The 13969-nt window shown below is 50.9% G+C and overlaps 1 protein-coding gene across 1 annotated transcript in view; it reads right to left on the reverse strand.

The window, feature by feature from the left end:
- Positions 1-2265: 2265 nt before the first annotated feature.
- The window catches only part of ptch2 (patched 2), a 29199-nt gene continuing 17495 nt past the window's right edge, over positions 2266-13969 (reverse strand). Inside the window, exons 14-23 of the mRNA XM_076021338.1 lie at positions 13433-13835; positions 12646-13170; positions 11973-12115; positions 11640-11820; positions 11256-11536; positions 9637-9774; positions 8923-9065; positions 5357-5765; positions 4692-5262; positions 2266-4553 (exon numbers count right to left, since the gene is read on the reverse strand). Coding sequence (XP_075877453.1) covers positions 4519-4553; positions 4692-5262; positions 5357-5765; positions 8923-9065; positions 9637-9774; positions 11256-11536; positions 11640-11820; positions 11973-12115; positions 12646-13170; positions 13433-13835 — 2829 coding nt within the window. The 3' untranslated portion in view covers positions 2266-4518. The remainder of the gene's footprint in view (positions 4554-4691; positions 5263-5356; positions 5766-8922; positions 9066-9636; positions 9775-11255; positions 11537-11639; positions 11821-11972; positions 12116-12645; positions 13171-13432; positions 13836-13969) is intronic.

The raw sequence follows: 13969 nt of genomic DNA on the forward strand, positions 1-13969 counted from the left end.
ATCACGCGTTCAATTCACCTTCCCTTCAGCAGGTCAGGAGTTGGCGTGAAGTTTTATCTGGAATATCAACACTTGTCGTCCCACAAACCTGTAAAAGGACGATATAGCAACTGTGCATTTATGTTGTAAGTGAGCATGTTTCTGCTCAACAGACACACCCACCAAGTCCACTGACTGTATCACACACATATTCAAATGTTTAAGTTTCCAGAGATGTTCTGTAGTGGTCCTATTTAAAAAATTTTTTTTAAAGGAGTTAAAATCAGAACTGTTTGAAAAATCTTTGATCAAGCAGCCACCATCACCTTTTTATCAACACTCTTTATTTCGAATTTATCTTGAACACTTGTTCTGAATTGGCAGTATGTTTCTATTTTTGCTGTCACCGCACCGTACCAGTAAACACATCATGTGCTTCTGGGATGGCATCACTGATAGGCCAAAAGTGCTCCCATTAGAACATCCAGAAAAAAAAACAGTGTAGAGAGCATTGTTTACTGCTCAGGGAGCCTTACATCCTCATTAAACTGGAGTATAATACTGGTCTGAAACAGCAAATTTGTGCTGCATGTGTGTGTTTGTGTGTATTTGTGTGCATGTGTGTGTGGTTTTGGTTTAGTTGTGGATTTGCATGACAGCAACTTCAAAAGACTGAGGTATCAGATTCAGACATGGGCTTCTTTGCTTGGGCTGACAAACGAGGAGCTGTTGTGCGAGAGAGGAATTTACAGCATCCACCTTTCATCTACACAGGTGGGCTTGTGCGTACGTGCGCGTGTGTCCGCAATCATGCGTGTGTGCGCGTGTGCGTTTCTCGCGGAAGAGGGTGCATTGTATGTACTGTACGTCAGAACAGTTGTTTTGTGTTTCAGTCCCCCCTCCCCTCCAAATATGTAGAGAGTGTTGGCATAGTTGTGATATTTCTCTCAGTGTCTGTGTGTGTGTGCGTGCGTGTGCGTGTGTGTGTGTGTGTGTGTGTGTGTGTCTGTGTGTGTGTGTGTGTGTGTGTGTGTGTGTGTGTGTGTACACATACTGGCAGAGATTTAGTCAGACGAGTCACAACAAAGATCCAGGAAGCCAGCGATCCCAGACACTCTCCAGGTGGCTCGGCGCTCCAGTTCAGCGGTTTTTCACTCTCCTAATTGTTCAGGAAGTGGGGGACCTTTAAAAAGCTGTGGTGGGGAATAAAAAGAAAACACACTCTGCCACCGTGTTTGCGTCGTTTAGTGTAATCTAAAAAGAAAGAAATCATAACAGAAAGGTGAGACAATAAAAAGCATGAGATGAGCTGCCCGGCTGAGGCTTGGTGGGCCTTTTGGGGTGCTGGCTGGGTGGATGAGTGAGTGGCTGGGTGGGTGGGTGGGTGAGTGACTTTGACTGATACGGCAGAAATGTGTGCTTGTGCAACATGAAAACAATGCCCCAGGCATAGTGCAATAATAATAATAATGATAAAAGAAATAACTGGAGATGTAATGCTCTTTGTCTTAACCTTATATGTCTCAGATAAGGTGATAATTAAATGAGCAGTTAAGTGTTTATTTTTTTAAAAGAAGCAGACACCCTCTCTGCACCGGAAACCTTCAGAGTCTCGTCAAAACGTTGACAATCATCCAATCATTTTTCTCATTTTCAGAGTTTAGCTGATCCATCAGGCACTAGGTGTGTAAAAGGGCAAAACTCAAGAGCTAAATCACTGTGGGAGGAAAGACAGTGGTTAGGGCGGGCCAGGTAATCAAACAGGCAGGGAACAAGGCGGACAGGAAACGGAACTCAAAGGTGAAAGGGGTTCTGTTGTAGAAAATAAAACTGCTATTTTTGTGAACTCATGCAGATTGAGATCTGAATTGTTGCCCATAGTGCTTTTGGCCCCAGGTGAAGATGAACAGAGAAACCCCGCAATGACAATAGAAGGAAATTGTGGTGCGTCTAAGAGGGGAACTGTCCCGCACTGTTTTCTGGAGTGTAAGATTAAATTTGAATCAAGCTTGTTTCCTTTTTTTTCGTTCTTTTTTTATTAACCAAAAATTTCAGGAATAGCGTTGTAAACATTTCCCATTCGTCAACTTTGTTCTCAGGTCTCTGATTACAGGCCTTAACAATGGCCTTTGCTGATAGAATCCACCTCTCTGACTGGCAAATTTACCTGGCAAACACTTTGCCTTAGCTTATCTTTGTGACGCTTAGTTGACCTTTAGGCTCAACAAAGGGTCGCGGACAAACACAGCTCAGAAGAAGAAGAATGAAGAATGGCACCAACAAATACTCTTTTCATTCCATTTATTTTGTTAGTTTAATTCCTATAGCAGGTGAGGGAAAATAACAGTCACACAATTGTTTTCTTGAGCATAGTTTTTTCAGAAGTCACAGTGTTTTAGACAAGAACTTTTGTTTTAAATGACAATGAAGCGGGTACAGGCTGAGGGGAAACTATGACGAGAAAAAAACCCCCAAAACAAAACAAGGTGTAACAGTGAAAACAATCCTACACACCTTTTCTGCCATAGTTCCCCAAACTGACCCCTTCACTCCGCTCCAAAATCACGGCCTTAGTAATAAAGTGTAGTCAACGCCCACCTCCTGTCATCAACACCTCCAACCCTCCAAAAAGACAAAAAAAAAAACAAAACAAAAAAATGACAAAAACAAACTCGCCAACAAATAGATATATTTATATATAATATATATTCACTCTTTAAAAATAGAACTTCAGTCTAGATACTAACATCTGTACAAACTACAAAAATAAAATTTAATATAAATAATTTATGGCATGACATTAACAATAATCTTTTTTTTTTGTTGTTGTTTTTGTAATAAACTACAAACCAATGCAGGAGCCCACATTCCCACCTCCCCCTCCCCCCCTCCCCATCCCCGTAACACTTCTGAACACTGTGTGACAACAGCTGCAGGCTGCACAAGATCTGATCAAACTGTGAATGGTGCTTTAGTCATCTGGCTGAATCATATATGACTGCACAGTAGCTACTGAACCTTTAGTTTACATGTACAAAAGAAACCGAAGCTGCCACTTGGACAAAATGAAGTTTAAAAATATATCTGAAAGTTTTCTTTCTTTCTTTTTTCGTTACAGTTTAGTTTCCCTGCAATTCAACCTGGCAGTGACGAGACCATAATACTAACAACAAAAATGGAAAATTTGTAAAGCAAATTACACAATGGCCCATAAAAGAGAGAGAAAAAGAGTAACGTGGCATTGTGAGGTTTTGAGAGAAGAGTGAGATATTAGACAATGAGTCAGAGCAGGTTGAATGTGTTTACAACCGTAAAGCAGCCAGGAAAGAAAAAAATAAAAATAAAATCACTCCCTTTGCATTGACTTTAGAATTCCCTTTTACATTAACACAGAGACAGATCACACCCGTCCAAAAACACAGTCGAACAAATGTGAACTTCACAATTTGTAGAGCTTACACAAACTGCAGAAGAAGAATTAACAGCTCCTTCAAGTAGTTAAAAGAACAAACACACAAACTGTAAAAAAAAAAAAAAACTGCTGAGGACGTGAACACAAATCGGACGTGAACCCGTCAACACTGGAGAGATGACAACTGGCGAACATCAGTCTACTACTGCTTCTCCACAAACATTCTGCATCCGGCCATGAGGCACAAGGTAAAAACAACAAGTGTGTGCGCGCACAAGCGGTGGTGCGGCGCTGAGAGAAGGCGAGCAGGTCAAAAGGCACGGCGGTAAACACTCAAACACAATCTGCTGCAAATTCTCTTTTCTTTCTGCCCCCCCCCCCCATCTTCTGTGAGAGACTCACACTGTGTACACTAAAAACAGGGATCTGTGTGTGTGTGTGTGTGTGTGTGTGTGTGTGTGGAGGGAGGCGGGGGTTACAGGGGGGTACTGCATTCTTTAAGGCAAATCACTTATAATTATCTTGAAGTATAGCAGCAAAAAAAGGAAAGAAAAGAAAAACATCATAGAAACACAATCACTGGCGTGTTCAATAGCCTAATATCTATATCTCAATAACATTTCACTTCTTGTGGACACTTTTTTTTTTTTTACATATAACACATTTCTTATTCTATACACTGTGGAGAGGAGCAAAAAAAACAAAACAAAACAGGAAAAACAAAACAAAAAAAGGCCACCTCACAAGACACAAATAATCTTTTACATCTGAACTTTTACACAAGAGCATACCCCAAGTTATACAGTACTCATTTAAATAGCTTCCTTCTGTTTTAGTATTAAAATATATACTCATAGATTTATATAATTCTTAAAATGTCTCTTTTCTTGTTGACTTAATATGCCCTTGAAATAAATCCTCTCCGCTCTCGGCGCATCAGTCTATGTACACATTGAGGGAGCTCGAGATGCGACGTGACTGCTCCGGGGCGCCGGCGTCAAGGTGCTCTGGGAAGCAGCCAGACATTCGGTGGGAAGGTGAGGTGGGGCATGTGTGAGGGAAAGAGAGAGAGACAGAAAGAGAGAGAGAGAGAGAGAGAGAGAGAGAGAGAGAGAAAGAGAGAGAGACTAGCAATCTTTGGCTGCCTGGATCCTCAACCCGCCTACAGCAGAAGAAAGACACAGTGGAGGGCAAAGAGGTCAGACGCTTGAAAGGAAATCGACCTTCTCCTCATGTTTTTATTGTATTTTTAATCCCCCCCCCCCCCATTTTTTTCAGTCAAGGTGGTTTCAACACTCACCTTGCGTCTTGCACCGCTGGTGTTCTGTCTGACTCTGCGTGACTTCCAGGTCCTGGAGCTCTAAAGAGTCTCTCTTGTGTGACGAAAAGTCTGTTTTGCCCCCGCCACTAGTCCTCTGAGCCGACTCGAAGCAGTCCGACTCGCTGTCCGTGTCGAACGCCTCGTGCATGTAGCCCTGGTAGGTCGACCCCGGCAGGGTGGGGTGCACGGCCACCGTCACCGAGGCCGTGGCAGTGACCATGGTGACCGGGCCTCCAGTGGGGCCAGTGGAGCCTCTGTAGCTCTGCCCTTTAGTCCTGTTTGGCTGAGGCCCCCTGTTGTTCTGCAGCCTGGGCCCGCTTTGCAAAGTCCGGCCAGGGAAGGCTGCACTGTACTTGGGCAAGTGTTGGCCTTGCTGTGCTTGGAGCCGCGAAGGGCCCTGATGCTGCTGCTGCTGCTGCTGCTGCTGCTGCTGCTCCCGCTTGTTCCCATCCCAGCACGTGACCTGGGAGCCCAGAGGCGACTGAGCATTGTGGGACGGTTCCACCCGCCCGCCGGTGCCCGTTGCGTTTTCTCTGAACGGCTTCACCACCTGCAGAAGGTGAAACTTCATTAGAAAACCAACATCGCGGGCAACATGTGAACCCAGACTAAGGAATTGTGACGCGTCGTCGGGCATTGCTCACCGTCAGCTTGGGGAAGCTGGGGTTCTTGCTGGCTTCCAGCAGGATGTGGGAAGTGGCGGGCACGGCGCCGGCGTTCGACGCCATGTACAGACTTTGGTCGCAGTACTTGTAATCGTCCTCGGCGCCGACCGACGTGGTGGTCATCTCGGAGTAGTACTCGGAGTCCGAGGATTCCGAGAAGGCCTGCTGCCGGGACGAGCGGGGGTTGTGGTGCCCTGCGTAGTACCCGTGGTGCGCCATGGGGGGCGGTAGAGGCGGCTCTGGAGAAGGCGTGGGCAGGCGGCTGGCGGCTTTGTCCACTGGGGAGACCTCGGCCGGGGGGCCCATCATGGACAGCAGGACGGGCAGGAGCACCAAGCCATTCAGCACGCCCAGGACAGTCAGGATGGCCAGCACAGCGAAGAAATACCTGCAGGAGGAGGAAGAGGAGGAGGAGAGGAACCTCAGCTTGGACTTTCAGCCAAAACGAGCTGAAAACATTTTACAATCTCTCCGAAGCGAGAGGCGTCAACACTCTTCTCGTTACTGCTGTTGTTGTTGTTGTTGTTGCTGACACAAACTTACAACCACAACACCCGTGTTTCCGTTTAACGCGTTCCCCTTGACCTTTCAAGGTAATCGTTTCCACTCTGTGCTGCGAGGTTCGGCAAATATTTCCCTTTTAGAGAGCGGTGACGTCCACGACATCCTCTCGAGGCAGTGTTTAGCGTTTAACAGTTTTCTTTTCAATTACACTTTTAATCTGACAAGAAAACGGGCTGCAATTGGATACGGACGAGGGCGCTGAAAAACACACGCACGCTCGCCGCTCCAAACACACACACAGTTGGCACCCGCGGAAGGGAAGCTGCTCAGGGGAAGAAGTCAAGGAAAGCCCAGTGTTTGTGTATCAAAGCCGGTGGGGGTGTAAATCTGATTCCCTGTTCAGTCCAACTTAAACACGCTTTGATGCCTCCACTGCTGCAGCAGCTGCTGCTGCTGCCGCCGCTACATGGACTTTTCTCCTGCTCTGCTAGCCGCTCGCGCTGCGTGCACTCGCGAGTGTGCGTGCAAGCCCACGGAGCTCCGAGGAGGCCAGGGGTGGAGGCAGGCCACAAGAAAGAGCTTTCACGAGGAAAATTAGAGAGGACTCCACTTAAACACTAACAGAAAGCAGAGAGACACACAGAGGGATGCTAACCAGCAAAAGGGGCTCAAGACAAAAGAAAAATGAATTGTTGGATGGGAGTGGGGTGGGGTAGGGTTGGGTGGGGCCTCACTACTAAGGCATTCAACCAAAGTCGCTGTTGAAAAACAGCTTGTGGCCGGCATGTTGTGCCATACATCGACCCTAAATCACACACTTCTCCACTAAAAACTAAAGTGCACAAAGAGGCCTCATTTGAACAACGAGGACTTGGCACGCTCAACCAACCAACGACGCACTGGAGACGGCAGAGAGCCAGCGTGATGTTGATGAAGCTAGTCTTTATGGTGAGAAGAAGAAGAAGAAGAAGAACACTACCTATGTTGAGATTAGTGCACCACAAAGTCAATACTGACGTGGGCTGCAATTAAATGGACAAAAACAAACGTGATTTGGGACACAGCTCGTGTGAACACTTTCACCTCTGATTAGCGTCAGGGCTTCCTCTCTTTCCTTGCAAAGCGTCACTCACGGTGCTGTTAAACACGTTTGACCAAACACTCGGGGAAGGCATTTGCCTTTTCCTTGCCATCTGTTGAGCCGAGAACCTCTTCCAAACCACACGCAGAGACATTTAATCTGCACGCCTTGTTGAGTAACGCCGTGCTCACATGCAGATGCTGCAACCACAAATAGGTCATTACGTTCGCAGCGTTGGGTTCGGCCTCCCTCACTGATGGAGGGTCTATGCATGAAGAGAGACAGAGAGAGAGAGAGAGAGAGAGAGAGAGAGAGAGAGAGAGCGCGAGAAAAAAAAAAAGGCCAAACAAAAGCAGGACGGGGAGAATGGAGTGTTGGCGGGACCTTCAACAGCGTCTGACTGTTAGGAATTCCGTTGTTTATGTAAACCGTAATCTTTTCCATTCGTTGCCGGAGCCTGGGGAGCCTCGTGTGTCGAAGGGGAGCATAAGTGTTTACATGTCTGTACGTATGTGCGCTTCTCCTGGTGTGTGTCTGCCTGCTGCATGCATGCGTGCGTGCGTGCGTGTGTGCGTACTGACGCGAGTGCGAACGCGAGGACTCCGAGCTGGACCAGGCTCGCTGTTTATTCAGCGCATTGCGAGGCCAGGAGATGTTTACAGCAGCGTATTTATGCTGCTCCCAGGTTCGGCCAGCTCTAGCGACTTCGGGACCTCCAACAGTGATCCTCCACCCCCGTGGCCCCGCTTTTCTCACTGCGTCCTTTGAAAGTGACTGTCGGCGGGGTGCAGAGCCACGGCTGCAGTCGACGCGACCGCGTCCTCCTCTCGTTTTCACCTCAACATCTGACACCCGTGCAGCCGTGCAGCCGCGCGGCAGGAGCTCACATCCTCACGAGGAAGCCACCCTCAGAGACCTCCTGGCTCTCATTCCTCCGCTCCCCCTCGCCTCTTCTCTGTGTCTGAGGAAAAACTGGGGGCTTTTCAAGTCACGGAGGCCCGTCGGAGGCCTGCGCGCTCAAGGCTGTGGTTTCGGGTTTGGGCCCGGACCACATTTGGGTCGAAAAACACTGAGTTATTTGCCTTCTTTTTTTTCCTACTCTGACCATGAAATGATGGTAGAAAGCACCAAGGCACAAGCGCACGAGGACACACAATTTGCATACACACACGCACACACAGTCAGTCTGGGAGGGGGTTTGTGTCTGTTGGTGGGCTGCAGACCGTCTGACTGACCAGTTCAAATTTAGCTCCACTTTTTTACTACGGCACCCAACACGGAAGGAGAGAATGCCAGGACAGGAATTTTTACAGATTCTGTGTGTGTGTGTGTGTGTGTGTGTGTGTGTGTGTGTGTGTGTGTGTGTGTGTGTGTGTGTGTGTGTCTGAGTGTGACAGGGAGAGGGAGACATCACCCCAGTGGGTAGCGGAGCACTACGGTGTTTACGAGCAGCTGCTACACACCCTTGATGTTTTACCCATTTGTTGTGCTGTGAGGTTGGAGACACAGATGTGTGTGTGTGTGTGTGTGTGTGCGCGTGTGTGACCGGAGTGACAGAACCAGGTGCATGTTTGTCACTTTGTGCGTGTGTGTGTGCGCGTGCGTGTGTGTGTGAGCAAGTGTGTGCATAAATAGGGGTATAACGTTTCCACCTGCATGCACCACCGACCCCCCACAAGGCTCGGTCGTGTCCCAGAGCGAGCCTGGACAGCTGGCCCCGCAAATACATTCAGCCACACAAAAAGTGACAAACACCACACCCAACCACCCACACACACACCGACACACACACACACACACACACACACACACACAAAAAGAGACACCCATGGTGTAAAAAAAAACCAACAAAAACAAAACAAAACAGAATAAAAACAAAGTGGCCTCTTCTTAAGCTAGCAAATGGGCTCCACTTGGAGTGCCACACCTGTCAAAAACAGACGGTGACTCTCACACTCACCTCATGATGAAGTCGAACTCGGAGCCGGCCAGCATGAGAACGCCCAGCAGCGTGGAGATGGCTCCGTCCACCACCGGGGCAAACATGTGCTCCAGCGCCACAGCGGAGCGCTTGTTTCTGTTTCCAATCGCCGTCAGGAAGCCCTGCGGTGGGAAGGAGGGGTTGGGGAGTGGAGTGGGGCGGGGGGGAGGAGGAGGAGGAGGAGGAGGAGGAATGAGTTTGGAAATCTTGCCGATCGCCCAGAAACTTGTGCTTTACTTGAGGTCTGGCACGCCTCGGAGATCCTGCGTCGGTTTTGTTGCGGATGACTTCGCTACACAAGCTTTCTAGTAAATCTTGAATCGCACTCTCCCGCACAACCACCAACCCCCCCCCCCCTCTCTCCTCACTGCTTCACCCCCCCCCCCCCCACACACACACACTTTGTCACTCTTTACTCTAGCGTCAGGCAAAAAGGGGAACGGCTTGATTTTAAGGCGGCGGCGACTTTAAATGTAAAACAGGCAAAATGCTGGAGCGGCGTTGGAGTCTGACGCTGAACACATGTCGGTCTGTGCCGGCTATTTAACAGTCCGGGCGCCGCATCAAGTTTCCAGTAAGAAGGTGTTTAACTGCCGGAGCTCAGTTCCTCCAGCAGCTAATCCCCGTGAGTGTGTGTGTGTGTGTGTGTGTGTGTGTGTGTGTGTGTGTGTGTGTGCTCGGCTCTCTCCTTACCAGTGCGATGTGGACGGTGAACTCCACTCCGATGCCCACCGAGGCGATGAGGATGACCACGGGGATGGCGCTCAGCTTTATGCCGATCAGACCCATGATACCGAACAGCTCCACCGTCATCATGGCCAGGATGAAGACCTGAGCGGCGGAGGCAGAGAGGGATTAACAACGCGGCATGAAAGCAAGAGGAAGGCGGAGATGAAGGCGAGCGGGCGAACGGAGGAAAAAGAGAATTTTCTTTCAAGCGAAAAGTCGAGCCACGTTCCTTGGTCACCCCGCACAATCTTTGACCCTGCACTCAGGGGCTCGACCACACGGCATCAAATTACTCACCCTCAGGCTAATGCCTTCTCCCCCTCCCCCAACGCCTCCTACCTCCCACCCTCTCCCCTCTCAGAGGTGGTTGAAATTGATTGACAGCGGCCGAGACAACAGAAAGCGGCCGCTCTCTGTCACCATATTTGTACACATCTGGTTCTCTTTGTGCATAACAAATCCCTTTGTTTGTTTCTCCTTTTTATTTAACAAGAGGGCAGCCCCTCCAGAAACGACGCCTGACGGACCCACTTCACCGACGCCTTGTAATCCGAAATGCTGCGAGCAGCGGAGGGAAACGTTTCCCGGCTTATGGGAGCTTTTGACTGCGATGTGGTGGCGGTGCTGGTGCTGGTGGTGGTGGTGGGGGGGTAAATTGGAAATGATAAAAGCTGATTTACTCATTCTCAGGCGGGCAGGGCTGAAAACGCTCGGGAAGCATGCGAGCGCGTGAAGCCGAGGCCCTCTCTGGGTCTGTCTGCTCTGGGCAGCTTGGGGCCGTGTCGCTGTCTCAATCAGGGGCCGCTGCTTATATTAAACACATTCCAACTGGAACCGGCTCTGTTGTTGCGCTACAACTGCAGCAGCCCGGGGTTTGTGTATACGTGTGTGTGTGTGTGTGTGTGTGTGTGTGTGTGTGTGTGTGTGTGTGTGTGTGTGTGTGGGTGTGTGTGTGGGTGGGTGGGGGGGGGGTTGGCCCTCAAGGACCACCGGTCCCCACCGACTTGTGTGTGAAATGTTTTCCCACCTCTGAGCAACTCAGACTCTCTCTCTCTCTCTCTCTCTCTCTCTCTCTCTCTCTCTCTCTCTCTCTCTCTCTCTCTCTCTACCCAACACCCACACACACCCACACAAACACACACATCCCTGATGGATGGGTTGAACAGGCCAAGGTCACAACTGGGCAGATCTGTCCTGTCCCCAAATCTCTCCCTCAGCTTCTGACAAAAGCAGCCGGAGAGCTGGAGGTAGAGGCTTCAGTGGGGCAAAGCCTTTCTTGCGCCTTTGCTTTTGCTTTTCTAAGGGCCGGCCCGGCCTGCATTAGAATGACAAAAGTCCCTGTGTGTGTGTGTGTGTGTGTGTGTGTGTGTGTGTGTGTGCGTGCAGGGGGAGGGTGTGTGCGCGGGCACTGGCCCTCCGCAGAGAAAAAGGGGGCCCCCTAGACAGCATTATTGAGCTGTGCGGAGAAGGAAGTGAGAGGAAGAGGAGAAGGGGTTGCCGAGGGGTCTAATGATGTTGTTGACCGAGCAGAGTGCAAGGCAGGGGGAGCGGAGGGTTCTCAGGTGAAGGCAGCAGGAACTCACAATGATGCCGGCCGTCCAGGGGTTGAGGAGGAGCACGGCGCACACCAGGAAGGTGCAGGCCAGCACCACGCTGATGGCCAGCAGGAACCAGTGCCGCAGGCCGATGTACTGCTCCCAGAAGAGGAAGGGGTATCCGTTGGGGTAGTTGAGCACGCCCTTGCGGCTGAACTCCTCGCAGACGGCCCGCACGCTCTCGATGGCCTCCACGAAGTCGCTGGCTTGGCGGAGGCCGTTCAGGTAGAAGGGGAACTGGGCGAACTCCAGCGGCTCGGCGGCCGGGACTGCGCAGGAAGCGAGGGGCGAGATGTGAGACCGTCAGCTCTTTGTTCCAGTTCAGGTCGATTAAAAGTTTTTTTGGAGGAAAAAAAAAAGGCTGGTGCTTACTGCGCAGGTTCTCCCCTGTGGTGTCGTACTTGTCGTGGATCCACTCCCTGGGGTGCGGGTAGAAGTTGGCCTGCGAGGCAGCGTAGCCCAGAGGGTCGTTGCTGACCCACACTGTCAGGTAGATGTAGAACACCTCTGGCGGGATCAGACCCTCGGCGTCCACCAGCCGTCGCGAGGTCAGCTGCGGCAAAGAAAGACAAAAAAAAAAATGAGGTTTCAGTGCCGGCCCGTGTTGCTGGTTTTCCAAAAACAACGATGCAGAAAAGACGAGCGACGGCGCAGCACAATCCATGTGGATTGAGTTACGGTATTTGTTGTGGCATGCCGACTGACCTGGCTGTAGTTGAAAGGCTCCTTCTTGGAGCCCGTCTGGATGAGGAGCTTGTACGCCAGAGCTCCGTCCTCCGTGCCGTTGCGATAGCTGTCAGCGGTAATCCTGCCTGCCTGCCAGTCAGCATCAAAAGCCGCCTGGAGACCTACATGCGAGGCGAGGGGAGGAGAGGAGAGGAGAGGAGAGAGGGGCCGTTTTTGCTTTTTGTCATGTGTAAATATTATGATCGCAATTATCTTCCTTCCTGTCAGCGCATGTAGGAAGTGATGTTTAAAATTTGAAGATCGTAGCCCTCCCCTCACCCCCCCTCTGTTTCTGACCCGCCCCCAGCTGTGTTTGATTGACCTGTTAGCTATCATTTCCTCCTGAGTGGGTAGTAGCCCGAGGGGCACGCACACACACACACACACCCAGAGATAACCCGTGACCCCAGCTGCACCCTTGAGCTCAGCTGCATGGGGGTGAAGGCATGACTGAACTTTCACTCAACTCTTTACACACACAGCGACATTCACTCCTGTTCTTCGGGCGCACCTGAAAAAACCTTTTGCACCCTGACGTCACGGTCAAAAAAAACAGAAGAAAAACCCCCCCTTGGCTGGGAGGGTAGCCCATTACGTGTCGTGACTCATTCCCAAAGGGATAACAGATTGCAGACAGACGTGCGTTTCCTACCTCTGAGCCAGTCCTGGAAGTAGTGCAGCCACATGCGGGGCAGTTTGTTGTCGCCGTCTCGCACGACGTAGCGCACGGAGTTGAAGGCGTTGTGCAGCTGGATGAGGAGACGCTGCGAGCGGCCGTAATCGAAGCCGTCCGTGGTCACCAGGTACATGTTGTAGAAGGAGAAGTACTTGAACTGGGCGTCGATGAAGTCGTACTCCTTGGTGTCCCGCGGCACGATGTCCGTCAGGTAGAGGCCGTCGTGGACCATGGTGGTCCCGTACAGGCTGAGGCCCAGGAGGCCCAGGAAGAGGACCACCACCACGGCCTTGCTGTTGGGCTTGAGCAGCAGGGGGGCGTACTTCTCCCTGGCGAAGCTGGACAGGTTCCAGTGCAGGAAGGGCAGCGGCACGCACTTCTTCCCCGATTTGGAATCCTCCACTTGGGCGAGGAGGTCCCGGGTGGAGCTGGAGGAGGGCGTGAAGAGCTGCGAGCCGTAGGGGTCCGGCACGGAGGTGGTGGTGGGAGAGGGTGTGATTGCTGGCGGGGAGGGAGAATCAGTGGGTTTTTAGGTTTTGTGCAAGAAGAATGCCTTTATTTATCCCACATTGGGCAAATGTGCATAGTTATAGCAGCATGTGCAGTGCAAAGAGAGAATTTAAATAGTGCAAGGAGTGAATAAAGAAGAAATAAAGAAATAAAAGTTTAAAATACATCAAAATAAGTGTTTTAAATGACAATGTTGTGGTTCAGAAGTGTTTTTACTTTCAATTCTACCCGTTCTATTTCTATTTTCTCTCACCTTGCGACGCCGGGCAGACGATGATTGACGGTGGGCTGGTGGAGATCTGCGAGGTGGGCGGCAGGATGGTGACGATGTGCTGGCCCGCCGCGTCGCACTGCGTGAAGGCCTGCACGGTGGTGGTGATCTGGGTGCTGGTGGTGATTGTGGACCCCGCCGCGTACGAGTGCGTCGCAGCGGTGCCGCTGGCGCCGGCGGCGGAGGCGGATGAGGGGGCGTGCGGCTGCTCGCCGGCGTCGGAGAGCTCGTGGGGCGAGAGGTGGATGACGCGGTCGGAGCACGGGCTGTACAGGCAGCACAGCACATCCAGCCGCTTGTCCTCGCGCCGGTGGAGGTCCAGGCTGAGGATGGCGGGGAAGATCAGGAGGACCATTGCGAAATTGAACACAACCACGATGGCCGCCTGCGGAAGGGGGGTTTGGAGGGGGGGGAGGGAGAGAAGAAGAATGTTGGGAAAAGGCAGTCGAATAACAGACACCACGCTCCAGCTGGGGTTCATCAGCGCCTCTTCTTCTTCTTCTTCTTCTTCTTCTTCTT

Source organism: Nelusetta ayraudi, unplaced genomic scaffold (assembly GCF_046127955.1).
Source record: "Nelusetta ayraudi isolate G7.1 ecotype Tasmania unplaced genomic scaffold, CSIRO-AGI_Nayr_v1 ptg000011l, whole genome shotgun sequence".
NCBI lineage: Eukaryota > Metazoa > Chordata > Actinopteri > Tetraodontiformes > Monacanthidae > Nelusetta > Nelusetta ayraudi.